Consider the following 27,327-nt stretch of genomic DNA (forward strand, 5'->3'; position numbering starts at 1 on the left):
AGTATGTGCCCCACAGCTGCACCAGAGTCATTTTGCTAACTGGGGAACAGGAGAAAAGGCCAAGAGGCCATTGATTTTAGGCAGTTAACTTGAGATGCATGCCCTGTCAAACTCAAACACAAAGCAGAATTCTGTGAGAAAGACCATTTATTTTAGTGGTAATGAATCCTCCATGACATGAGTTTTCCAGTTGCCAATTAAATTAAGTCCTTAAAAAGTAGTGGGCATTCAGTAAAGCTCTTGACAGAATAACTATTTTCTTAATTGGCAGGTAGTATGCCCATCATACAAAGAGAAATACTGTAACGGGCCTGCCTAACCCTTTTCTGGGCTACACCCCAACCTTGTCCCAGGACATTACAGGATCCATGATGATGACTAACCACGGAAGGCAGTATGACATCACCAACCCTGCCTTTACATGCCAGGAATCATTTGCTAGTTGTTACTCACGCTTAGCAAGTTGCTTCGAGTATTGTATGATTTAATGAAAGGAGCAAAAACGACTTTAGACCGTTGAGTTATTTGCAACCGGGGAGAAACACAAAAGTGTCTGAACATTCTGAAACAATGTCTTTCATCCCAGGACAACCAGTTACTGCTGTTGTGGTAAGTTTTGGAATGATAACGTTCCTCTTCATTCAATAGCTACGGCATCCATTGTCCAGGCCTACAATCTTTCCAGCAGTGCCTCGATGCAAACTATAAATACCTACCTGAAGTATTTCGTTAAAAAAAAATCGGTTTCACATTGTAGTATTACTGTTTACAATAGTGAATGTAACATTGTGGTCATGCTTGCTTGTTTCTACTCTTGACAATGTAACCTGGTTATTCGAATTTACCCTTGTAAAAGTGTTACATTCTAGCAGTAAAACTCGTTCGAAACATTGCTGTTCGATAATCCAACTACCTATCTACGTTTTACTCCTTTCTCTGTTTGTTGTCAGTCTTGTTTCTTTTAGATTGAATGAAACTGTTGTAGCTAGCTTGCTAACAGTTTAGGAGAATTTCATTTCACTTAATGGGCTATGCATTTCATTTTCATATGCGCAATCTAGTAGTAACCTAAAGTAAATTAATCTAGCCAGCTAATGTTACACTGTTCTGTCTTGGCAACATTTTATTTATTTAGTAGCCTGTTATCTCTGCACTATGGATAGCAGCTAGCATTAGCCAAATTGTTCGCTAAGCTACTTGCATGAAAGTGAAGTGTTTCAGAGGAAGGCGTCACCTAGCTATCTGAGACAACTTGGGTACAAGCGCCCCCCTCCCCCTGGTCAAATAGCCCTTACACAGCCTGGAGGTGTGTTGGGTCATTGTCCTGTTGAAAAACAAGTGATAGATTCCCACCTATGCCAAGAATGTGCAAAGCTGAGTTACAGGAGTAATAGTGACCAGCAACAGAACACAATAGATAGATACTAATGGTAATGGCAATCAATGATCATTTTTGCAGCAGTAGTAGTTTTATGGCCAGGGGATAGAAGCTGTTTAGCAGTCTGTTGGTCTGAGCCTTGATGCACCAGTACCGTCTGCTGGACGGGAGCATGGAGAACAGCCCATGTCTCGGGTAGGTGTCTCTGGCAATATTTCGGGCCTTTTTTAGACACCGCCTGGCATGTAAGTCCTCAATGGCTGGGAGCTCACCCCCAGTGATGCGCTTGGCTGTCCACACCATCCTTTGTAGGGCCTTCTGGTCGAGAGCGGTGCAGTTGATACAATCAGCCAGGAGGCTTTCGATGGGATTCCTCGCAACACACTGTTTATTCCTAACATCAGCAAGAAATATGAGTCACGGAGTAATTGCCTAGTGACAAAATTGTGATTTAGGCTACAGGCTACACACACCAATCTTATTTAGTTGTATGATTTAGTATGTGTTGCCCACTCTTATGCAACAGCTATCTTCCATACACTCTATAAGTTGAATGCCGTAGTATGCTGCTGTTTTCTGGTTGATCTTTTTTGACAAATCTGGTGGCAGTCATGTGAACAATGGGTTACACAGATACTTTGGGTTGATCTTTCCGTTAATATGGTCAGCCTGCGTTATACATTTCCATGAGTATTTCCATGTTCTCATCACCAAGAACTTCAGATCCACTGAATGATTGTTGACCATGTTGACCACTGAGTGCAGTGGTTGGAAGAACTTTGAACCACTGACACTATGAACCACACTGCTGAGGCTCCTCTTATTCACCATCACACAGACTGGCTTTGTGCTGTAAAGAGCAGCGAGCTGGATGTGCCAGAACTCTCCATCTGCTCTAATGAGAGGGCAGCTGTCTGAGGACCATGGGGATAGCTAGACTGAGAAAAAATCTGTGTCTCCAGTCAGTTGGTGGCAGAGGGCTTCCATTTCAGCCGGTCACTCGACTTCACACGACAGTGGGATTCTCTTTGTTCCTTCGGGGGAACTACAGCCTATTCATAACCATAGTGTTCTACATTCTTAAAGGGAACACAGTGCGCAGCAATCAATTTTACATTCTATTCATTTACCACATTTTTATTATTGCAATGGTGGAATGAGAATATAACAACTACTTGATGGTTGTTAAAGTTCTGAATGATTTCCTCTCTAAGCTCGACTCCCAATGTTCATGTGTTTTACAGCAACGGATAGAAATCCGCAAACTCCGCCAGGGTGAACATTTGATCCTGGGTTTCAGCATTGGAGGAGGAATAGACCAAGACCCGGGCCAGAACCCCTTCTCTGAAGACAAGTCAGACAAGGTACGAGTTAAACAGGGAAAACACTCTCCCTGTCAGTTCTCAGGGAGCTCAGCTCTGGCCAAACTCCATTAACATCAGTCGTACGGTATCAAAGAAGCAGGTCTGAACACATCAACTGTAGCCTCAGGTAGCAACACCGCAGACCCAGGTAGCTCATCTTATACAATAGCATACAGTGTTACTCAAATAGTGGCATTTTATAGTTCTATAATCAAACCAGTTTATTGAAGCTAGTTAGTTAATACATTTTATATGTAGATGCACAGATGTTACACTTTCATATATTTCTCTATTGTTGTTTTTGTCTTTTTCTGTGTGGCTGTGGGATCACAGGGCATCTATGTGACACGGGTGACACCAGAGGGACCAGCAGAAGTTGCAGGCTTGATGATGGGAGACAAAGTAATGCAGGTAAACTTCAAAATATTTGTAGAAATGCATGTTTCAAACTTTTGCCCTCGAGACCTGTTACCTAATCCCTCTTGGACAAATTACGTAAACATACATTTGACCAAATTACGCATCATTTTAGTTCTGGGTTAAAGGTAGACTCGGCACCACCACAGATATTGAAATGAGCGAGATGCAAGACACAGTCACACAGTATCTGCGCCTGCGCATGGGTTCGCTTCACGCTGTTACAGCGTGCTAGCCAGGGCACCAAAACAGCAGAGAAGTTAAGCCCCATGCTTCAACGCTCTGAGTTGTGGAAATTGACCCACTATGCTGTTTACTTTCTGCATCTACGTCATATCACTGAGTCTACCTTTAACCAAGATTACTTTTTACTTTATTGATACATTTCCACAAGATGGCACCATTTACTCAGTTTCAGTTGTGATTGGACTTTTCAGAATGACTGTAAAAGACCAGTACACTATTCAATCCAGATATTATACTTACCTCACATCAGGAATAATAACTACTGTAAAGAAGAATATTATAATTATTGATGTCTGTTGCCACTAGGTAAATGGATGGGATATGACCATGGTGACACACGATCAGGCACGCAAACGGCTGACGAAGAAGAATGAAGATGTCGTGCGGCTACTGGTGACCAGGAAATCCCTGGAGCAGGCTGTCAAACATTCTATGATGTAATGACTCCAAACAGTAGCAGCAGCTTGGTGACCTCATTGTCTTTCGACAGGTGGCGTCCCTTCTATGCAACGCTAGTCCTTTCATGCAGACTGAGTTCGCTATCTGACGTCAGACAATGCCAGTGACCGAAAGCACAGTATTCCAAAGCTTTTCTTGCAAGCTGTAAGGTTGGGGTGAATTCCATATCAAATTTGTCAATTTAGGAGGTGGAAAGAAAATGCTATTCAAGAATTGAAAATGGGCATTTATTTTCCTTCAGATTTTTCACTTCCTGAATTGATGGAGTTGAAATTAAATTGATTACAGTCCTACTCACATTTTCCCAATTCAAACATGGTACAACCCTTTTATAACATCGCTATAGAACCAATATGGTGCAAGTTATTGGGATCATTAATGCCTTTACTAGCTGACATGAGAATGACTTATTAAGTAATTAGTACACTTCATTACAGTTAATGATCTGTCACTTTTAATTTAGCCAACTAATCATTTGATGTTTTCAAGTCGATGTCTTTACAAGCCAAAGGAAAACAATGCCAAGAAACTGTAGATTGATAAAGGATGCTTTGCAAACACATGTGTACAACGCACATAGCATTTATCTGCTACGGTAATTTGTATGTATTCCATAGAGGCTTCCTGTTTATATGAGTTGTTATGTTTGATGTATGGCATTAATAAGAATGGAACGCTTAGTGCTTAACACTGCTCTGTGTTGGTCGAAATGAATGAATATTCATCGGGCTTGGACAATATATCTTTATTTTGGTATCTTTATCCATGCAGTGCATCTACCAAAGTAACAAGCACAGCCAAACTGCATACTTTATATTTCATTATACTCTAATTGTACTTGTCTACCAAATACTGTAATACTCATTTGAGGATTGGATTTTTGTAGGTAGTGTAGCAGGAACACAGTTACTTCTCATTCTCAACCCTCTGGGTATAATTCATTTGGTGTTGCCATCGTTGCCTGGAAATCAAGGCTAGGGTATAGTCAACTTTAAGTGCCTTCTTTCTCAGGTTTATATAGAGAAAGTGGCATGTTGGATTGTTAATTAGGTTGCTTGCTGGTTGATGTCAGACAGCTAATACACTTTAGTTGAATGCTGAACCAACGTTGAAGGATCAAATGAAATTAGACGTTTGAATACACTTGAATACAAATTACACTCTAGTGAGTACCACTAAAACGTGATGGCGCCAATAGGGTTTTAGTATTCATGCTCCTTTCCATTCCTATATAGTTCAGTAATATATCCTTTTTCACTGCCTCAGCCATGTTTTACACAGTGATGCCTCACTTTTGTAATCCAATCTTATCAATTCCTATTCAAATGAATCAAAGGTAAAATAATATTGTAATGTGGATTGCAATAGTACCTAGTATGTTCTACTAATTCAATATTTTGTATGGCTTTGTTTTTGCTAGAATTCTTTGAATTGGGAGATTATCATTATACTGTATATCGTTGGCAGAGTGATGTAACTAAGTCTACACACACTTTTGTAAAGAATTAACACTTCAAAAGACTGCCCAAACTTTTGATAAATGTAGCCTTGCATGAATTTTCTATAAAGTTGATTTCTATCAATATGTCGTTTGTGTTAAAATATCTTTTTTTATAATTACTCCAAGTATATGAGGAAAAACTTTGAATGATCATTTTGGCATATGATTGTATATTGGACACTTTCCGAATGTTCTTTAACATAAATCAAAAATGAACTGAAAGATTGCTTTCTTTTTTGCGGTATTATGTGTTTGTCAGGCACTTTACCACATTTGTGGTTGTTGTTACCCATAGACAGTCACCCATACTGTAGGTCCCAGAGGGATGGATAGAGAAAAAGATCATATTTGGTTATAAGATATGAGCAGGGATATTACCTTCCCAGTGTGCACTGGATGTTGGAAGAAATATCCCAAAACAAGTTGGGTTCTTTTTTCACAAAAACAGCATCAGCTAAAACCATGAAGAGCAGCTGTTCTTCACAGATTCACAGCTGCTGATTAAACGGTGTTAGTGAGCATAAGAGTGGTGGAGAAAAAAAGTGTGAATGTTAGATTTGAAGCAATTGGATCATCCTGGTGTGTGCATAGATTCATGGTGTGTGTGGGCAGTTCCACAGCTTACCATCACCCTGTCATCCACCATTGTATGTAGCATATTAATCAATAGAAAAACAGATGTGTGTTTGTGATGCAGTATTTTCATAGGTCGATTCTTATTGTCATATTGAAAGATGTGATCTTCAATATTGTTTGTTCATTGTACTGTATTTTGTCAAATTGTCTTGATCTGCATGGCCTTTATCACCACTATTGACTGTAGATATTCATTTCACCAACTCAAAAGTAATGGGATGACATTTCAAAGCAGCGAATCTATTACCTGACCTTTCCCTGTGTGCTCAGGCATTTTATATGGGGGTGCAATAGAAACACATTTAATAACATTCATAGATGGCAAAAGAGGCATTCAACAAATGTATCATAAGGAATAAGGTTTTGAAGTGTCTGTCCTATATCTAGGAGATTTAAGAAAGCTCAGGAAATATATTTTTTTAAATTGGACACATTTAACCCCTTTTGTTGGCACAAAAGTACCTCCATACTTCCATTTATTTTTTTAACTGGTACCGGGTTACCTTCAGATGAGTCCGTGACACTTGTGGTACCATCGAGTCCCGTGACACAATCATGATCGTGTGGTCATATTTGTTTCTAGGCCAAACCTTTCTGACACTACATGAGTTTTCGTGAGAAGACCGATTTTTGGGATGTCTGACAAACAGTGCTGGGGGGTCGATTCAGTGAGATGCTAGCTAAAATCTTTTGAGAAATAATTGATGAGGAAACTGTGCGTGCGACGCACACATTGTATCTGTGTGTTTCTCCCTATGAGAGAGAGAGTGAGTCTGTTGACATGAAGACATCAGTAAGAGTTTTGTTTGTCTCATTGGGACTGACTTTTTGGGGGGGTCTACTGCAGAGGGAAGCATGCTCCATTCCACTTGCCTTAACACTGTAGGGAGATTTTACGTGGGGCTACAGTGGATGTGGTTGACCACAGATTTCTTGTTTGCTTGTTGCTAGGTAACTGGATATTATGAGATAATCACCTTCTAATAAATAATACTGTAGTAGAGTAGTTGTTCATGTAGAGGAAATCATTTCATTGAAGTAAACTCAAACCAAAACTATGCCAAAACAATAAGCTTATTGAGAAACTATTCATACTGATATTCTACTAATAAACTGGACAATTTTTGAAAGCCAGAGACTTTCTTATTTTTTATTCCTTATCTGTACTGATTTACATTGGATCAAGCAACCATTTCACACTTGAGAAAATCACATTGATTTAATTAACAATTCAGATTTCATGCAAGACAATAGAGCCATCACCCATCACACATACTATCCAGCAAATGACATGCCTTACTTTCTACAGAGAAGTGCATAATTATCTGGCTAAATGTGGATCATACATGGTCCAAACCTCCCACGCTGTGACAGGGCAATTGTGTTTCCATAGTGATGCAATCTGCTCCCATCACTTTGGAGACACCAGATTGGAATCATGTGATCATGGAACCATAGCTTCCAATCTCTGCTGGTTCTGAGGGAAAATTATTTTCAAGCCATTGGTTATGATGATGGTTCACCACTTAAGACAGTGAAATAATGCAGCATACAATTAACAGTATTCAGTTGTTGGACAATTCCATCCCACTGGGCGCAGATGTCATTTTAACGTCTAGTTTTGATATACATTTGGTTGAGATGTCAACTAACATGAATTCCACATAAAATCAACAAAACATTTCACTCTGTCATTGGATTTAGGTTAAAAGTTGGGTTCAAAAAAGATGAAATGCCCTTCTGTTGATTACTTTTTGCAAATCCAATCAGTTTTCCAAGTAGCTTCAACGTCATCACATTGTATTTTTTGGTTGAAATGACGTGGAAACAACGTTGATTCAACCAGTTTTTGCCCAGTGGGAGCCTTCACAATGTGAATGGAAAAAAAACCTAGAGAAAGAGCCTTGCTCATAGTTGGTCAGAACTAGGAGACACACATTTAATTCTAATTAAACACTAAATTGAGGATAGACCATAGCCTACTTGTTTTTAAAAAAGTATCAGAGAAAGATGGCCTATTGAGCCGTTAAGAAGTCTTTTGGCTTGAACTTTATCTAACGCTTAACATTGCATACTATTTTGAGATGGATGGTATTCACGTCTCCATCTGACTTATTTAAAGGCCCCCTGGGACAGTTTTTCTAGAAATGTCAAATTCTCATGGTACAACAAATATGTCCAATGCGCTTCCTGTTTGTGCGGGGGGAAAACACAGTTGATCACCTTTGTTGTTTTTGTCATACAATAAAAATCAGTCTAATTCACATCTATAAGAGGACAATATCTGAGTTTGAAGAAACAATGGTAAGGCTCACATGACTGAATGTCTCAAGGGTAAACACCTTTTTCTATTAATAAACAGATACCAGCGCATGACCTCACCCACACTACCGGTTTAATATTTAACATTATTTTACTACTTTGTAGAATTTAATGGTGGTATTTCAGTGAAAATACTATAATGTCAATAACATGATGACGAGGAGCCAATGGATTCTGAACAAGGAGTTATCTGAAGCCCTCTGGAAAAGTTTTTGAACATCCGCATTGAGGCAATGCTTGTGTATGAAGAGGGCCTAAAACAATGTGTGGGTGGGAGTGTGGGTTGTCAGGAGTTGAATGTTACACATATGGTTTCCTTGAGCTGCTAAAATCAGACCCTGAGCAATTGCAGGAAGGCAGGTTGTCATGGAAATAAGAGCAGGGTTTATATACCTTTTCACCCATCTCTCTCCCAAGTTCACAACATCCAATGAGATGTAAAAATAAAAATAGAAAAACGATTAAAATGTGTCAACTATTAAAAATATCGTCAACCTCACAGTCATCCTTATAATGACAGCAAATAGATTACACTTTTAATTGGTTGACCAATTACTGTGGCCATTAGAGAGCAAATTATCTCTGTTATCATTATTGCAATAACCACTCTACCACCCGCATTGGGACTCTGCTCCTGTATTTGAGCTCTGCGGATTCGGATGGGCAGCAGGTGTCTTTTCTTCGCGCCAGAAAAACTCTTAACCTCTTTCCTCCCACACAGACCTCTGCTCGATGTCAAGGCGTTTTTCTATCGCGCCGGAGGGCTGGAGAAAAAGCGCTTAAGCTCATGTAGTAAATTAAAATGAACTGTAGATGTGTGTGAGTGTGTGCTACTGTACTTCATGTGAGTGGAAAGCAGGCAAGGAAAGAATGAACCATACCGTGTGAGGACCGTCATAAGATAAGGTATGAAGATATGACAAGGCCTACTTTTTGGGGGTGTTGTATTCATTTTAAATGAATGGTTAATTATCACATGCAAAACATGTATTTCACCGGTTTCAATTAATTCCTTCTCTGTTCATAACTACATGATTTCATGACTCCTATAAGTGGTACCAACTTTGAAAACGGATTATCAAGTACTAATATTGCAATTTAAACGTTACATTTTTACGATTATGACCTAGAGTGAAGAACCATCAGTTGAAGACGTTCCACCAGGACCAGAGAAGCTCTCCATGACTGTGAACTATCTCAATCCGTGAAGACAAGAAAGGAAGCATCAGAAACAGGGTATTTTTCTCTTTGCCTATTTTATTAACAGTGATTAAATAGGAAATACATTTAAGTTATAACTTATTCATTGTCCAGATTTGTTGTCAGTGTTTGGAGAAAAAAAGACAACGACAACAGCTAATTTCCTCCAGCATTGAAAAGGGAAAAAAATAGCTCCCACAGCTGACACTGACAACTCACTTGCTGATGCTCAGTGAGTATGTCTGTTAACCATTTATTAGGATTAGGGCTAGTTGTAAGGATTCTGCTCTGCTGGGTTATCACCACGCCCTTGGTAGAGTAGTGTCAGTAGTGTTGATGCAATGTGCACCAACAATAAGAGTATTTATATGAATGAACAAATATGTGTAGGACCACATTTTTGAAAATTAGTTTGCTTTGTTATGTATTATGTATTGCTATTTCCAGCCCTGAGACTGATACTAATGTTGGCTAGGGCAGTGGGAAAGGGGTAGGGTAGGTTGCAGTTAAACTGTACCTGCTGTTGTCCCAGGGCTTTGTAGTGGTGTTCTGCTGTGTGTGTGTGCGTGCGTGCTAGAAAGGGAGGGGAGAGCAGGCATGTGAAGGTCAGATCAGACGAGATGACAGACCTTTTCATGTCTGCCTACTTCAGATTAGTGAAGTGTCACCTCCAGTCACTCTGGCCCTGAGTCTCTGGACAGTACATGCTATCTGTTTTATCTAGGCTTTGGACTGTTCGAAGAGAATCCCTAAACTCAACCATGAGTGGTGAGTATGCTGTAACGCTTAAAGAGTATGCTAAAGGTAAGGCAAATAGAGTCTGCTTGGAAAAAGGGTCCACAAGTGGGAGATGAAGTTGTGTAGCTAAAAGGAACCAGATTATATTTTCTGCAAAAACTTTGTGTCTCTGAGAAACGGAGCTGTTTGATCTCCCACAGTGATTTTGCTTCTTTGTTTCCAAAACTTGCTTAGAAAAGCTTTGATTTGTTTCTGTCGGTAAGATGTTAGAATTATACTGTCAAATGACTTTTAGTACTCTGTGCTCCTGCATATTTTAGCAGGATAGTTGGAAGAGGCTCAAGGCTTTCTTGTTAGGTGTGAAATACCATCTCCTCTAACAAAATGGGGCCATGTCTATGCTAGCCTAATCCCAGATCTGAATGTGTTTTTTACCCAACTTCTCCATACATGGCATGGCAATTCTACCCAGAGGAGTTGGCTATATCTCAGACAGATCTGGGACCAGGCCAATGTAGGTTACCTGTACCCTGGGAGGGGACGCCCAGGGACTCATCTAGTCAGAAATGTATGCAACTTTAATACCATACTGCTGAGTGTCTGAACCAGGACTGGCAATGCTTGCCAGCCTGCCAGCTTGCCAGGGAGGACACGCAGGGCGTGTTCATTAGGGTGAAACATAAAGAACTTTGCCAATAGAAATATAATGTTGACTACAGAGCTACCAATGTGGTTGGATCTTCATTGAGTGTACAGTAATGCCTGTCGATTATTAAGGCACGTAATAGGTCAATTTCCTGGGATCAGTTACGTATACGATATGATTTGGACCTGGCCCATCTCATTCTTCTGCAGGGCATTCATTGACATAGCTTGCACACTGTATATGCAGCACAATAATGCTTTTCTGTTTCTAATGAATAGATTTGTGAAAGGATTCCCAAGTGGCCAGCCATTTGAATAATAACTGCATGGAGAATTCCGTCATTTTATCCACTTATTGAAGCACACAACGCCCACATCAATTAAGACTACTGTGTGAGACTGAATCGAACCCCATTGACTGTTATATGTGGCTTTATGATTCATTGTGAAAGAGTGTTAGTACGTTTCAATCAAGGTAAGTATCACAATGGATTTTTTTATTTGACCTTTATTTAACCAGGCAAGTCAGTTAAGAACAAATTCTTATTTTCAATGACGGCCGAGGAATAGTGGGTCAACAGCCTGTTCAGGGGCAGAACGACAGAGTTTGACCTCTTTTTTTTTACCAGCTCGGGGATTTCGATCTTGCAACCTTTCTGGTTACTTGTCCAACACTCTAACCACTAGGCTACCTGCCGCCCGGATGACTTGATCCGCTGATCCGTTAAAACAGAGACACTGTTTTCTGCAGTGCGGGAAGTATTATGCTACTGACACCAAGCTAAATGATAGATATGGACCACGGGTCTTTCAACAGCCCTCTCCACGATGGATGGATGGATTGCATTATGAACATTTATAGACAGAGCAGAGCAAAACAATGAACGAAGAGGCTCAATGGGCAGTAGGACAGAATAGGAGGACATTCCCTGTGGACCATGTTGCCACTGGTCACCTCTAGTTAGTGTTCATCCTTGGGGGAAGCTGTAGAGATATAAAGGTGGTTCAGAGAAAGATCTGGAAGGGCATCAGCTACAGACACACTGTTTGCCTTTTAGGATTGCCTTGGACCAGGTAGGAAGATCATCATTCAGAAAATAACAGAAAATAAGTATTTCACTGCAGAGCTGTGATCCTGCACTGTATGTATTTGTCGTGCATGTCACCAAAGCTCATCCATCACTGTTTAAATATTAGCAATGACCATCAGGTTCTTGAGTGCTGAATTGATCAATATTTCTAACTGACTTCTCTATCAAGAGCTCTTGTGCACTTCATACACACGGTTTATTCACTGAATTATAACATAATGCTTATAGTCTCCATCTTCTCTTTTTAATTTTTTTACATTTATTTCACCTTTATTTAACGAGCTAGGCCATTTGAGAACAAGTTCTCATTTACAATTGCGACCTGGCCAAGAGAAAGCAAAGCAGTGTGACAAAAATAACACAGAGTTACACATAAACAAATGTACAGTCAATAACACAAAATAAAATACAAATTGAAAAATCGATGTACAGTGTGTGCAAATGTAGAAGAGTAGCGAGGTAGGCAATAAATAGGCCCAAGAGGCGAAAATAATTACAATTTAGCATTAATACTGGAGAAATAGATGTGCAGATGATTATGTGCAAGTGGAGATACTGGGGTGCAAAAGAGCAAGAGGGTAAGTAATAATATGGGGATGAGGTAGTCGGTGTGCTATTTACAGATTGGCTGTGTACAGGTACAGTGATCGGTAAGCTGCTAAGACAGCTGATTCTTAAAGTTAGAGAGGGAGATATACAGTGCCTTGCGAAAGTATTCGGCCCCCTTGAACTTTGCGACCTTTTGCCACATTTCAGGCTTCAAACATAAAGATATAAAACTGTATTTTTTTGTGAAGAATTAACAACAAGTGGGACACAGTCATGAAGTGGAACGACATTTATTGGATATTTCAAACTTTTTTAACAAATCAAAAACTGAAAGATTGGGCGTGCAAAATTATTCAGCCCCTTTACTTTCAGTGCAGCAAACTCTCTCCAGAAGTTCAGTGAGGATCTCTGAATGATCCAATGTTGACCTAAATGACTAATGATGATAAATACAATCCACCTGTGTGTAATCAAGTCTCCGTATAAATGCACCTGCACTGTGATAGTCTCAGAGGTCCGTTAAAAGCGCGGAGAGCATCATGAAGAACAAGGAACACACCAGGCAGGTCCGAGATACTGTTGTGAAGAAGTTTAAAGCCGGATTTGGATACAAAAAGATTTCCCAAGCTTTAAACATCCCAAGGAGCACTGTGCAAGCGATAATATTGAAATGGAAGGAGTATCAGACCACTGCAAATCTACCAAGACCTGGCCGTCCCTCTAAACTTTCAGCTCATACAAGGAGAAGACTGATCAGAGATGCAGCCAAGAGGCCCATGATCACTCTGGATGAACTGCAGAGATCTACAGCTGAGGTGGGAGACTCTGTCCATAGGACAACAATCAGTCGTATATTGCACAAATCTGGCCTTTATGGAAGAATGGCAAGAAGAAAGCCATTTCTTAAAGATATCCATAAAAAGTGTCGTTTAAAGTTTGCCACAAGCCACCTGTGAGACACACCAAACATGTGGAAGAAGGTGCTCTGGTCAGATGAAACCAAAATTGAACTTTTTGGCAACAATGCAAAACGTTATGTTTGGCGTAAAAGCAACACAGCTCATCACCCTGAACACACCATCCCCACTGTCAAACATGGTGGTGGCAGCATCATGGTTTGGGCCTGCTTTTCTTCAGCAGGGACAGGGAAGATGGTTAAAATTGATGGGAAGATGGATGGAGCCAAATACAGGACCATTCTGGAAGAAAACCTGATGGAGTCTGCAAAAGACCTGAGACTGGGACGGAGATTTGTCTTCCAACAAGACAATGATCCAAAACATAAAGCAAAATCTACAATGGAATGGTTCAAAAATAAACATATCCAGGTGTTAGAATGGCCAAGTCAAAGTCCAGACCTGAATCCAATCGAGAATCTGTGGAAAGAACTGAAAGCTGCTGTTCACAAATGCTCTCCATCCAACCTCACTGAGCTCGAGCTGTTTTGCAAGGAGGAATGGGAAAAGATTTCAGTCTCTCGATGTGCAAAACTGATAGAGACATACCCCAAGCAACTTACAGCTGTAATCGCAGCAAAAGGTGGCGCTACAAAGTATTAACTTAAGGGGGCTGAATAATTTTGCACGCCCAATTTTTCAGTTTTTGATTTGTTAAAAAAGTTTGAAATATCCAATAAATGTCGTTCCACTTCATGATTGTGTCCCACTTGTTGTTGATTCTTCACAAAAAAATACAGTTTTATATTTTGCCACATTTTATATTTTGCCACATTTCAGGCTTCAAACATAAAGTTTGAAGCCTGAAATGTGGCAAAAGGTCGCAAAGTTCAAGGGGGCCGAATACTTTCGCAAGGCACTGTAAGACTCCAGCTTCAGAGATTTTTGCAATTCATTCCAGTCATTGGCAGCAGAGAACTAGAAGGAAAGGCAGCCAAAGGAAGTGTTGGCTTTGGGGATGACCAGTGCAATGTACATGCTGGAGCGCGTGCTACGGCTTGGTGTTGCTATGGTGACCAATCAGCTGAGATAAGGCGGGGCTTTTTCTCTCCTCCAGTTTCCCACGAAACCTGCCTCCTGGACCAGGTGCTGGAGCTGATTATGAATGAGAAGCCCCCCAACACTGCCAGCCTTTTCCTGAACGAGGACGCCGACAAGCCCCCCCTCCCCAATCGAGGCCTCTGGCGGCGGCTACGTAGAGCCATGCAGAAGAGAGCGGCCAGCACCCAGGACAGGATGAGCACCATCACTAAGGAGAGCATCAATGGCTTCCTGAGACGCAACCTCTTTGTCCTCCTCACCATCGCAGCAGTGGCTCTGGGCAAGTGGACGAGATACTCGCTTACTGTCTTTCTAGGTTTAGGGCAAAGCTTAAGGTGGGGTTAAGGCTAAGGTTATGGGTAGTTTGTTGATAGTTAATACAATTTTAATTAAAAAAACAATAATAACTGCAGTATTATTATAATTACACAGGTATATGAGCTGTAGCCCAAGGTAAAGAAGTCTTTGTTGAGATGACTTGAAATACAGTATTCTTCATCAGCGCACCAGCCTTGAAATCATGTCCCCTGTGTGTGTGTCCAGGTGTCATGCTGGGTTTCGCCCTGCGGCCCCACAACCTGACCCTCAGGGAGATCAAGTACTTTGCCTTCCCTGGAGAGCTGCTGATGAGGATGCTGCAGATGCTGGTTCTGCCTCTCATCGTCTCTAGCCTGGTCACAGGTAGCTGGTCACAGGAGTTCTGCTTTATTAGCGTCATTATTTACATTTATTTATTGCTTTTCTCAAACTCAAAATGATTGTCATATTATGGTGATCGCTCACCCCTCCTGCAAGCTACTATTTTCCATACTAAGCTACTGTTCTTCACCCTAATACTACTTCTTGCAATGTTGAGTTTCAAAGTGAGTTGGTACAGTGGAAGTAGCTAGAGTGTTCATGAGAAAGGAATGAACTTTGTCTTGTCTTGCAGGTATTTCCTCTCTGGACAGCAAAGCGTCTGGGAAGATGGGAATGCGGGCTGTGGGTTATTACATGGTGACCACCCTCATCGCGGTCTTCATTGGCATCGTCATTGTGATTGTCATCAAACCAGGGAAAGGCCATAGGGACAGCCCAGTGGCCTCTAGCGGTACCATAGAGCCGGTACACGCAGCTGACGCCTTCCTGGATCTCATCAGGCGAGTAACTACTGTAGGATCTAAATTACGGTGTCAATATGCGGTATGAATCATTTATTGGCCTTTATTCACTGTGATAGATGCTGAAGGAAAAAAAACGTAACCATTGTTTATCTTTCAGGAACATGTTCCCTCCTAATTTGGTGGAAGCCTGTTTCAAGCAGGTAAGGGAATTCACTTCAACGTGATTGATCATGTTGCCAATTCCCAATACACTGTGTTAAAATGCTCACTCACCATTACAGTATATTTTTGAGGACTGATACTTTACACTGCTACGGTAGATTTTTTTTTTTTACAACAATATATGTGTTATATATCAGTACAAAACGGTCTACAAGAAGACCATCCACACGAAGAACGTGACTGTTGCCCTCAGTCTGACTGACTCCCTCAACGCTACAGAGGCTGCCTTGGCTGTTAACATGAGCAGAGTGCTGCAGACCATCCAGGTGGGTGATACATATGTGTGGTGAAAGTCCTTTGGGGGAAAAAAGAGCTACAGTTACTTTGGATAAAAGTAAATATTATGTGGATGGTTGTTCTCCTGCTCCAGGAGACAGTGGTGGAGATGATCCCCATGTCTGGTTCCTCTAACGGGGTGAACGCCCTGGGTCTGGTGGTGTTCTCCATGTGCTTCGGCCTGGTCATTGGCAGCATGAAGCAGCAGGGACAGGCCCTCAGGGACTTCTTCGACTGCCTCAACGAAGCCATCATGCGCCTGGTGGCCATCGTCATCTGGTCAGTAGTCAGATTAGTGTTCACAAGTAACATGCTAATGAACTCTAACGTGCCCCTACCATTACTTCTCACATATATCTCTCGAAATAGTTGCTTTTGGTGGAATTGTTGTAATAGGTGAGAGTGTAAACTATCTCTGTCTTTCTCTCTCTTCCTCCCTCTCTCTGTCAGGTATGCTCCAGTGGGCATCCTGTTCCTCATAGCAGCTAAGATCGTGGAGATGAAGAATCTGGCCGAGGTGGGAGGTCAGCTGGGGATGTACACAGTGTCTGTCATCGTGGGTCTGCTCATCCACGGCTTGTTTGTCCTGCCCCTGCTCTACTTCCTGGTCACCAGGAAGAACCCCTACACTTTCATGGCTGGCCTTCTGCAGGCCCTCATCACAGCACTGGGAACATCCTCTAGGTGGGTGTATGAACTGATTCAGGGTGGGTACATAAACTGATTTTGCAATTCCTCTAGGTGAATGAACTCATGAACTGATTCAGGGTCAGGCTAATTTATTTCCCTGGGGACACCCTCTAGTTGTTGTTCGGACTATTATGATCTCACAAGGTCTTCCATTATCTACCACTCCTGCCATAGCTCTGCCACCCTGCCCATCACCTTCCGCTGTCTGGAGGAGAACAACCGTGTGGACAAGAGAGTGACACGCTTTATCCTTCCCGTGGGTGCCACCATCAACATGGATGGCACTGCCCTCTACGAAGCCGTGGCAGCCATCTTCATCGCCCAAGTCAACGACATGGAACTCAACTTTGGCCAGATCCTCACCATCAGGTCAGTCTAAAGACACGATCTGATAAGGCACAATTCTGTCAATGTGCTATAGAATAGAATAAAACTGTATTGTCCATCCAGATGGACATTTTTCTTTGGCATCACTTTACATTAAAAGGATCACACACACACATACAGTTGAAGTCGGAAGTTTACATACACTTTGGTTGGAGTCATTAAAACTTGTTTTTCAACCACTCCACAAATTTCTTGTTTAAACAAACTATAGTTTTGGCAAGATGTTTAGGACATCTACTTTGTGCATGACACAAGTAATTTTTCCAGCAATTGTTTACAGACAGATTATTTAACTTATATTTCACTGTATCATAATTCCAGTGGGTCAGAAGTTTCCATACACTAAGTTGACTGCCTTTAAACAGCTTGGAAAAGTCGAGAAAATAATGTCATGGCTTTAGAAGCTTCTGATAGGCTAATTGACATATTTTGAGTAAATTGGAGGTCTACCTGTGGATGTATTTCAAGGCCTACCTTCAAACTCTGCCTCTTTGCTTGACATCATTGGAAAATCAAAAGATATCAGCCAAAACCTCAGAAAATAAATTGTAGACCTCCACATGTCTGGTTCATCCTTGGGAGCAATATCCAAACGCCTGAAGGAACCACGTTTATCGATACAAACAATAGTATGCAAGTATAAACACCATGGGATCACACCGCCGTCATACCGCTCAGGAAGGAGACGCGTTCTGTCTCCTAGAGATTAATGTACTTTGATGCGAAAAGTGCAAATCAATCCAAGAACAACAGCAAAAACCTTGTGAAGATGCTGGAGGAAACGGGTACAAAAGTATCTATAACTACAGTAAAACGGGACCTATATCGACATAACCTGAAAGGCCACTCAGCAAGGAAGAAGCCACTGCTCCAAAACCACCATAAAAAAGCCAGACCATGGTTTCCAACTGCACATGGGGACATTGATCGTACTTTTTAGAGAAATGTCCTCTGGTCTGATGAAACAAAAATAGAACTGTTTGGCCATAATGACCATCATTATGCAAGCCGAAGAACACCATCCCAACTGTGAAGCACGGGGTGGCAGCATCATGTTGTGGGGGTGCTTTGCTGCAGGAGGGACTGGTGCTCTTCACAAAATAGATGGCATCATGAGGATAGAAAATTATGTGGATATATTGAAGCAACATCACAAGACATCATCAGGAAGTTAAAGCTTGGTCACACATGGGTCTTCCAAATGGACTATGACCCCAAGCATACTTCCAAAGTTGTGGCAAAATGGCTTAAAGACAACAAAGTCAGGGTATTGGAGTGGCCATCACAAAGCCCTGAACTCAATCCCAAAGAAAATTTGTGGGCAGAACTGAAAAAGTGTGTGTGAGCAAGGAAGCCTACAGAACTGACTCAGTTACACCAGCTCTGTCAGGAGGAATGGGCCAAAATTCACCTCTACGTATTGTGTGGAAGCTTATTGTCATCATACAATCTAAGCTTGATGCCCTCAATGCCCTCAATCTCACACAAATTATCAATGAACCTACCAGGTACCACCCCAAAGCCGTAAACACAAGCACCCTCATAGATATCATCCTAGCCAATTTGCCCTCTAAATACACCTCTGCTGTTTTCAACCAAGATCTCAGCGATCACTGCCTCATTGCCTGCATCCGTAATGGGTCAGCGGTCAAACAACCTCCACTCATCACTGTCAAACGCTCCCTGAAACACTTCAGCGAGCAGGCCTTTCTAATCGACCTGGCCGGGGTTTATCCTGAAATTATATTGATCTCATCCCATCAGTAGAGGATTTTAGTAGAGTTTTTCCTCACCAAATAAATAAGCATGCCCCATTCAAGACATTTAGAACCAGGAACAGATATAGCCCTTGGTTCTCTCCAGACCTGACTGACCTTAACCAACACAAAAACATCCTATGGCGTTCTGCATTAGCATCGAACAGCCCCTGTGATATGTAACTTTTCAGGGAAGCTAGAAACCAATATACACAGGCAGTTAGAAAAGCCAAGGCTAGGTTTTTCAAGCAGAAATTTGCTTCCTGCAACACAAACTGAAAAAAGTTCTGGGACACTGTAAAGTCCATGGAGAATAAGAACACCTCCTCCCAGCTGCCCACTGCACTGAAGATAGGAAACACTGTCACCACCGATAAATCCACTATAATTGAGAATTTCAATAAGCATTTTTCTACGGCTGGCCATGCTTTCCACCTGGCTACCCCTACCCCGGTCAACAGCACTGCACCCCCCACAGCAACTCGCCCAAGCCTTCCCCTTTCTCCTTCTACCAAATCCGTTCAGCTGATGTTCTGAAAGAGCTGCAAAATCTGGACCCCTACAAATCAACCGGGCAAGAGCATCTGGACCCTTTCTTTCTAAAATTATCTGCCGAAATTGTTGCCACCCCTATTAATAGCCTGTTCAACCTCTCTTTCGTGTCGTCTGAGATTCCCAAAGATTGGAAAGCAGCTGCGGTCATCCCCCTCTTCAAAGGGGGGACACTCTTGACCCAAACTGCTACAGACCTATATCTATTCTACCCTGCCTTTCTAAGGTCTTCGAAAGCCAAGTCAACAAACAGATTACCGACCATTTCGAATCCCACCATACCTTCTCCGCTATGCAATCTGGTTTCAGAGCTGGTCATGGGTGCACCTCAGCCACGCTCAAGGTCCTAAACGATATCTTAACCGCCATCGATAAGACACAGTACTGTGCAGCCGTATTCATTGACCTGGCCAAGGCTTTCGACTCTGTCAATCACCACATCCTCATTGGCAGACTCGACAGCCTTGGTTTCTCAAATGATTGCCTCGCCATGTTCACCAACTACTTCTCTGATAGAGTTCAGTGTGTCAAATCGGAGTGTCTGTTGTCCGGGCCTCTGGCAGTCTCTATGGGGGTGCCACAAGGTTCAATTCTTGGACCGACTCTCTTCTCTGTATACATAAATAATGTCGCTCTTGCTGATGGTGAGTCTCTGATCCACCTCTACACAGACGATACTATTCTGTACACTTCTGGCCCTTCTTTGGACACTGTGTTAACAACCCTCCAGGCGAGCTTCAATGCCATACAACTCTCCTTCCGTGGCCTCCAATTGCTCTTAAATACAAGTAAAACTAAATGCATGCTCTTCAACCGATCGCTGGCTGCACCTGCCCGCCTGTCCAACATCACTACTCTGGATGGCTCTGACTTAGAATATGTGGACAACTACAAATACCTAGGTGTCTGGTTAGACTGTAAACTCTCCTTCCAGACTCACATCAAACATCTCCAATCCAAAGTTAAATCTAGAATTGGCTTCATATTTCGCAACAAATCATCCTTTTCTCATGCTGCCAAACATACCCTTGTAAAACTGACCATCCTACCAATCCTCGACTTCGGCGATGTCATTTACAAAATAGCCTCCAATACCCTACTCAATAAATTGGATGCAGTCTATCACAGTGCCATCCGTTTTGTCACCAAAGCCCCATATACTACCCACCACTGCGACATGTACGCTCTCGTTGGCTGGCCCTCGCTTCATACTCGTCGCCAAACCCACTGGCTCCAGGTCATATACAAGACCCTGCTCGGTAAAGTCCCCCCTTATCTCAGCTCGCTGGTCACCATAGCAGCACCCACCTGTAGCACGCGCTCCAGAAGGCATATCTCTCTGGACACCCCCAAAACCAATTCTTCCTTTGGCCGCCTCTCCTTCCAGTTCTCTGCTGCCAATGACTGGAACGAACTACAAACATCTCTGAAACTGGAAACACATCTCCCTCACTAGCTTTAAGCAATAGCTGTCAGAGCAGCTCACAGATTACTGCACCTGTACATAGCCCATCTATAATTTAGCCCAAACAACTACCTCTTTCTCTACTGTATTTATTTATTTATTTATTTTGCTCCTTTGCACCCCATTATTTCTATCTCTACTTTGTACATTCTTCCACTGCAAATCAACCATTCCAGTGTTTTACTTGCTATATTGTATTTACTTACTTTTCTACTGTATTATTGACTGTATGTTTGTTTTACTCCATGTGTAACTCTGTGTTGTTGTATGTGTCGAACTGCTTTGCTTTATCTTGGCCAGGTCCCAATTGTAATTGAGAACTTGTTCTCAACTTGCCTACCTGGTTAAATAAAGGTGAAATAAAATAAAATAAAATTGTGTGGAACGTTTGACCCATAGTTAAACAGTTTTAAGGCAATGCTAATAAATGCTAATTGAGTGTATGTAAACTTCTGACCCACTGGGAATGTGATGAAAGAAATACAATCTGAAATAAATCATTCTCTCTACTATTATTTCACATTCTTAAAATAAAGTGGTGATCATAACTGACCTAAGACAGGGAATTTTTACTAGGATTAAATGTCAGGAATTGTGAAAAACTGAGTTTAAATGTATTTTGCTAAAGTGTATGTAAACTTCCGACTTCAACTGTACACACACATTTAAACCAGTCAGTCCATCAAATCAAATCAAATTTTATTTGTCACATACACATGGTTAGCAGATGTTAATGCGAGTGTAGCAAAATGCTTGTGCTTCTAGTTCCGACAATGCAGTAATAACCAACGAGTAATCTAACCTAACAATTTCACAACAACTACCTTATAGACACAAGTGTAAAGGGATGAAGAATATGTACATAAAGATATATGAATGAGTGATGGTACAGAACGCTATAGGCAAGATGCAGTAGATGGTATCGACATATGAGATGAGTAATGTAGGGTATGAAAACATATAAAAGTGGCATTGTTTAATTAAAGTGGCTAGTGATACATGTATTACATAAAGATGGCAAGATGCAGTAGATGGTATAGAGTACAGTATATACATATGAGATGAGTAATGTAGGGTATGTAAACATTATATTAAGTGGCATTGTTTAAGGTGGCTAGTGATACATTTTTTACATCAACGTTTCCATTATTAAAGTGGCTGGAGTTGAGTCAGTATGTTGGCAGTAGCCACTCAATGTTGGTGGTGGCTATTTAACAGTCTGATGGCCTTGAGATATAAGCTTTTTTTCAGTCTCTCGGTCCCTGCTTTGATGCACCTGTGCTGACCTCGCCTTCTGGATGATAGCATGGGGTGAACAGGCAGTGGCTCGGGTGGTTGTTGTCCTTGATGATCTTTATGGCCTTCCTGTGACAAACGGGGGGTGTAGGTGTCCTGGAGGGCAGGTAGTTTGCCCCCGGTGATGCGTTGTGCAGACCTCACTACCCTCTGGAGAGCCTTACGGTTGGGGGCGGAGCAGTTGCCGTACCAGGCGATGATACAGCCCAACAGGATGCTCTCGATTGTGCATCTGTAAAAGTTTGAGAGTGCTTTTGGTGACAAGCCAAATTTCTTTAGCCTCCTGAGGTTGAGGAGGGTGGACCAATGGGTGGACCAATTCAGTTTGTCCGCGGTGTACGCCGAGGAACTTACTACCCTCTCCGCTACTGTCCCGTCGATGTGGATATAGGGGGGTGCTCACTCTGCTGTTTCCTGAAGTCTACGATCATCTCATGTTTTGTTGACGTTGAGTGTGAGGTTATTTTCCTGATACCACACTCCGAGGGCCCTCACCTCCTCCCTGTAGGCCGTCTCGTTGTTGTTGGTAATCAAGCCTACCACTATAGTGTCGTCTGCAAACTTGATGATTGTGTTGGAGGAGAGGGCTCAGAACGCACCCTTGTGGGGCCCCAGTGTTGAGGATCAGCGGGGTGGAGATGTTGTTACCTACCCTCACCACCTGGGGGCGGCCCGTCAGAAAGTCCAGAACCCAGTTGCCCAGGGTCTTGACCCCATACTGCATACACTGGAAACATAGAGGACATTGATAGATTCATTCACAACTGACCACTGCCCCAAATGCACTGTTAAATAGATAAATAGATAAGTGTATATACCGATACAATTTATGTTGCATTTGGTAGTCCAACAGCACAATCAACTAATTCATGTTTAAACACATTTTTCTTGGCCATGGGCATTCTGAAGTGCCGGCCAGAGGGAAGCCTCTCAAACTGAGGGTGTAGAGGGTGGGAGGGATTGCCAACGACAGCCAGTGGCTTCCTTTTGTTTGCCTTGTGGACAGACTGCTCATTAGTGCCTGTGGTCGACCAGTTACTTTGCTGACTGTGTTTACTATTCTGGTCAGTTTGCTTTTGCTCGTCACGCTCAGATTACCATACCAGACTGAATGTATTGCCATACCAGACTGAACGTCATATTGAACATGAAGAAGCTCTCCACCAGATTGCTGTACATCTTCTCCACAACCTGGCTGACCCCAAACCTCTTTCAATTTCCCGATTAAAAACAGGTGTTGGCTTGCTTTAAAAAAATACGTTGCATTCTCTGTAAAGCTCAGCTTGTCATCAATTTGTGTCCCTAAGTATTTGAAACACTCAACCACTTCCACTGGTTGGTCATTCAGAGAGAGTGTTTGGGACATTGGCAGGTTGTTGCCATTGACTATTTGTCTTGTCCACACTGATGTGGAGGGCACTTGACCAGCACCTTTATTGAAAGTTGTTGGCCAGTTTAAAATTGCTGTCCCCATCTGACTTAGCATCTTTGAAAAATAGTCTCACCAGAGTCATGTCATCCGCATACTTGAAAAGGCTCACATTGTTTCCTTGGATTTTCATCTCACTAGTGTAGATAGAGAACAACAATGGTGAAAGGACACACCCCTGGGGTGCCCCTGCGTTCAGTGCCAGTTCATCAGAGAGGGCCCTATTCATGAGAACCCTTTGTGGGTGGTCAGTTAAAAAGTCCTTGATTCAACCTGCAAGGCCTCTGTTGCCCTTCAACTATCAGACCTATTAAGTCATGTTAATGTGAACTAATCTTACAGTTAAATAATTGTAAAGGCTATATCAGCTAATTTTATGTCCACATTAGTGGAAGGAGAAAAAATAACAAAGACTTTTCTTGGTCTTGATAAGATTGATTTTGTGGTCTTTGCCGAACTCCTCCATGTTATTGACTTTCTTCTATTGACTTCACTACCAAGAGGGTTAACCTCTACCGTGGAGTGTTGATTTATACTTCTCTATATCCATATCACTCCCCAATGTGTGTGTGTTTGTCTCTGTTATTAAATGGCGCTGTCGCCACCTCCTCCACAGTATCACAGCAACAGCTGCCAGCATCGGCGCAGCAGGCATCCCACAGGCTGGTCTGGTTACCATGGTAATCGTATTGACATCGGTGGGACTACCCACAGAGGACATAACGCTGATCATCGCTGTGGATTGGTTCCTGTAAGTCTGCCTAAATGTCACTATGAGGCCGCCACCCCACTAGAACAGGTTATTGATGCATTATGCACATCAGATTATTGTAATTAATGAAGTGTTTACAACTAGCCCTATCTAATTTTGTGCTGTGGTGTTGTATTGTGGCTGGAAACCATTTGAATACATTTTGGGTTGATTACTGGTGGGTGGATTACCCCAAAGACTGCCTTGTGTTTTTGTGTGGCTGAGCAGGGGTTGAGACCCTGACGAAGCGTGTGTGTGTGTGTGTGTGTGTATGTATGTATGTATGTGTGCGTGTGCAAATCAAATCAATTTGCATTTTTCACATGCACTGAATACAACAGGTGGATATATGGATATACAACAACCTTACAGTGAAATGCTTACTTACAAGCCCTTAACCAACAATACCGTTTTAAGAAAACACCTAAGAAAAAATAAAAATAAGTAAGAGCAGCAGTAATTAACAGTAGCGGGGCTATATACAGGGCGTACCAGTTCAGAGTCAATGTGTGTGTTTGTGCGTGCACTATATAATGTGGGTGTACCTGTGCAGGGATCGCTTAAGGACTACCACCAACGTGCTGGGGGACTCTATCGGGGCAGGCATCGTGGAGCACCTGTCTCGCCAGGAGTTGCAGAGCCAGGATGTTGAGGTGGGCAACTCAGTGATTGAAGAGAATGAGAAGCCCTACCAGCTCATCTGCCAGAAAAACGACTCAGTGAAGCATCGCAACAGTGAGACCCCCATGTAGGGGTTACGACAGTCTGAAAGCATCCACTAGCCGCTACCGTACTTCTTCAGTGTTTGTAGATATGGAGGAACTGGATAGGTGTAAACAATATGGGGAAAGCTATTGGATGCCGAGGTGAAGCCATCACCATATTGCTAACACTTATCTGGGTAACTTCAGATCTGCAAACACTGTAGGGATAGTGGCTGGAGATCGTTTTGACACTGTTAACCATATCAACTGTTTTGGTCCTTTCAGTCCAAATCTGAGATGCATCTCAATTGTCTAGAGCAGTGGTTCCCAAACTTTTTATAGTCCCGTGCCCCTTCAAACATTTAACCTCCAGCTGTACCCCCTCTAGCACCAGAGTCAGCGCACTCTCAAATGTTGTTTTTTGCCATCATTGTAAGCCTGCCACACACACATTATATGATACATTTATTAAACATAAAAATTAGTGTGAGTTTTTGTCACAACCCTGCTAGTGGGAAGTGACAAAGAGGAGGACCAGGGCACAAATAATAATATATTCATAATAAATAATTTTGCTCTTTATTTAGCCATCTTACATATTAACTTTATTTGTTCATCTAAAATTGTGAATTACTCACCACAGGTTAATGAGAAGGGTGTGCATAACTCTGCAATGTTGGGTTGTATTGGAGAGAGTCTCAGTCTTAAATCATTTTCCACACACATTCTGTGCCTGTATTTAGTTTTCATGCTAGTGAGGGCCGAGAATCCACTCTCACATAGGTATGTGGTTGCAAAGGGCATCAGTGTCTTAACAGCGCGATTTGCGCATACTCTGAGCGCAGCCCAATAAAGAAATCTGGCAGTGGCTTCTGATTAAATAACATTTTCACAGAACAGCTTGTGGCAATTTCGATGAGGCTCTCTTGTTCAGATATCGATAAGTGGACTGGAGGCAGGGCATGAAAGGGATAACGAATCCAGTTGTTTGTGTCATCCGTTTCAGGAAAGTACCTGCGTAATTGCGCACCTAACTCACTCATGTGCTTCGCTATGTCACATTTTACATTGTCCGTAATCTTGAGTTCAATTGCACACAAAAAATCATACAATGATGGAAAGACCTGTGTGTTGTCCTTGTTAATGCAGACAGAGAAGAGCTCCAACTTCTTAATCATAGACTAAATTTTGTCCCGCACATTGAATATAGTTGCAGAGAGTCCCTGTAATCCTAGATTCAGATCATTCAGGCGAGAAAAAACATCCCCCAGATAGGCAAGTCGTGTGAGAAACTCGTCATCATGCAAGTGGTCAGACATGTGAATATTATGGTCAGTAAAGAACTTTAAGCTCGTCTCTCAATTTTAAAAAATGTGTCAATACCCTTCCTCTTGATAACCAGCACACTTCTGTATGTTGTAAAAGCATTACATGATCGCTGCCCGTATCGTTGCATAGTGCAGAAAATACACAAGAGTTCAGAGGCCTTGCTTTAACAAAGTTAACAATTTTCACTGTAGTGTCCAAAACGTCTTTCAAGCTGTCAGGCATTCCCTTGGCAGCAAGAGCCTCTCGGTGGATGCTGCAGTTTACCCATGTGGCGTCGGGAGCAACTGCTTGCACGTGTGTTACCACTCCACTGTGTCTCCCTGTCATGGCTTTTGTGCCATTAGTACAGATACCAACATATCTTGACCACCAAAGTCCATTTGATGTCACAAAGCTGTCCAGTACCTTAAAAATATCCTCGCCTGTTGTCCTGGTTTCCAGAAGAGTATGTCTTCCTTAATTGACCCCCCCGTAAACGTAACAGACATATACCAGGAGCTGTGCCAGCTGTAACACATAGAATTCACTGGCTTGTAAGCGAAGCAGTTATTGTTTCAATGTCACTGGTGCATCGTGAAACAGTGTTTGAAGAAGTCATTGTCTGTATAGTTTTTTTGGCCTTTACCCCAACATTGTCCCAGCCATATCCGCAGCAGCAGGAAGAATTAAGTCCTCCACAATAGTATGGGGCTTGCCTGTCCTAGCCACTCAGTAGCTCACCATATAAGATCCTTCTAGCCCCTTCTTATTAATGGTATCTGTTGCTTTTTGCACATATAACACACCGTGGCTGAGGAAAGGCACTACTCCCAATATAAGTGAA

The 27,327-nt window shown here is 42.1% G+C and overlaps 2 protein-coding genes across 2 annotated transcripts; both read left to right on the forward strand.

Moving 5' to 3' along the window:
• The first annotated feature begins 373 nt into the window (after positions 1–373).
• On the forward strand, positions 374–5,587 carry LOC110524215 (tax1-binding protein 3). Its single transcript, XM_021603663.2, has 4 exons — positions 374–609; positions 2,623–2,742; positions 3,076–3,153; positions 3,712–5,587. Exons 1-4 carry the CDS (start codon positions 571–573, stop codon positions 3,844–3,846), a joined length of 372 nt encoding a protein of 123 aa, XP_021459338.1. The 5' UTR covers positions 374–570; the 3' UTR covers positions 3,847–5,587.
• A 3,439-nt stretch (positions 5,588–9,026) lies between these two features.
• Positions 9,027–25,906, forward strand: LOC110524216 (excitatory amino acid transporter 1). Its single transcript, XM_036977999.1, has 12 exons — positions 9,027–9,229; positions 9,454–9,559; positions 14,560–14,823; positions 15,087–15,224; positions 15,475–15,682; positions 15,804–15,846; positions 16,006–16,134; positions 16,239–16,423; positions 16,595–16,828; positions 17,009–17,203; positions 24,337–24,471; positions 25,025–25,906. The coding sequence occupies exons 3-12, from the start codon at positions 14,604–14,606 to the stop codon at positions 25,221–25,223; spliced, it is 1,686 nt and encodes a 561-aa protein (XP_036833894.1). The 5' UTR covers positions 9,027–9,229; positions 9,454–9,559; positions 14,560–14,603; the 3' UTR covers positions 25,224–25,906.
• The last annotated feature ends 1,421 nt before the right edge of the window (positions 25,907–27,327 follow it).

The sequence above is a fragment of the Oncorhynchus mykiss genome, chromosome 5 (assembly GCF_013265735.2).
Source record: "Oncorhynchus mykiss isolate Arlee chromosome 5, USDA_OmykA_1.1, whole genome shotgun sequence".
Classification (NCBI taxonomy): Eukaryota; Metazoa; Chordata; class Actinopteri; order Salmoniformes; family Salmonidae; genus Oncorhynchus; species Oncorhynchus mykiss.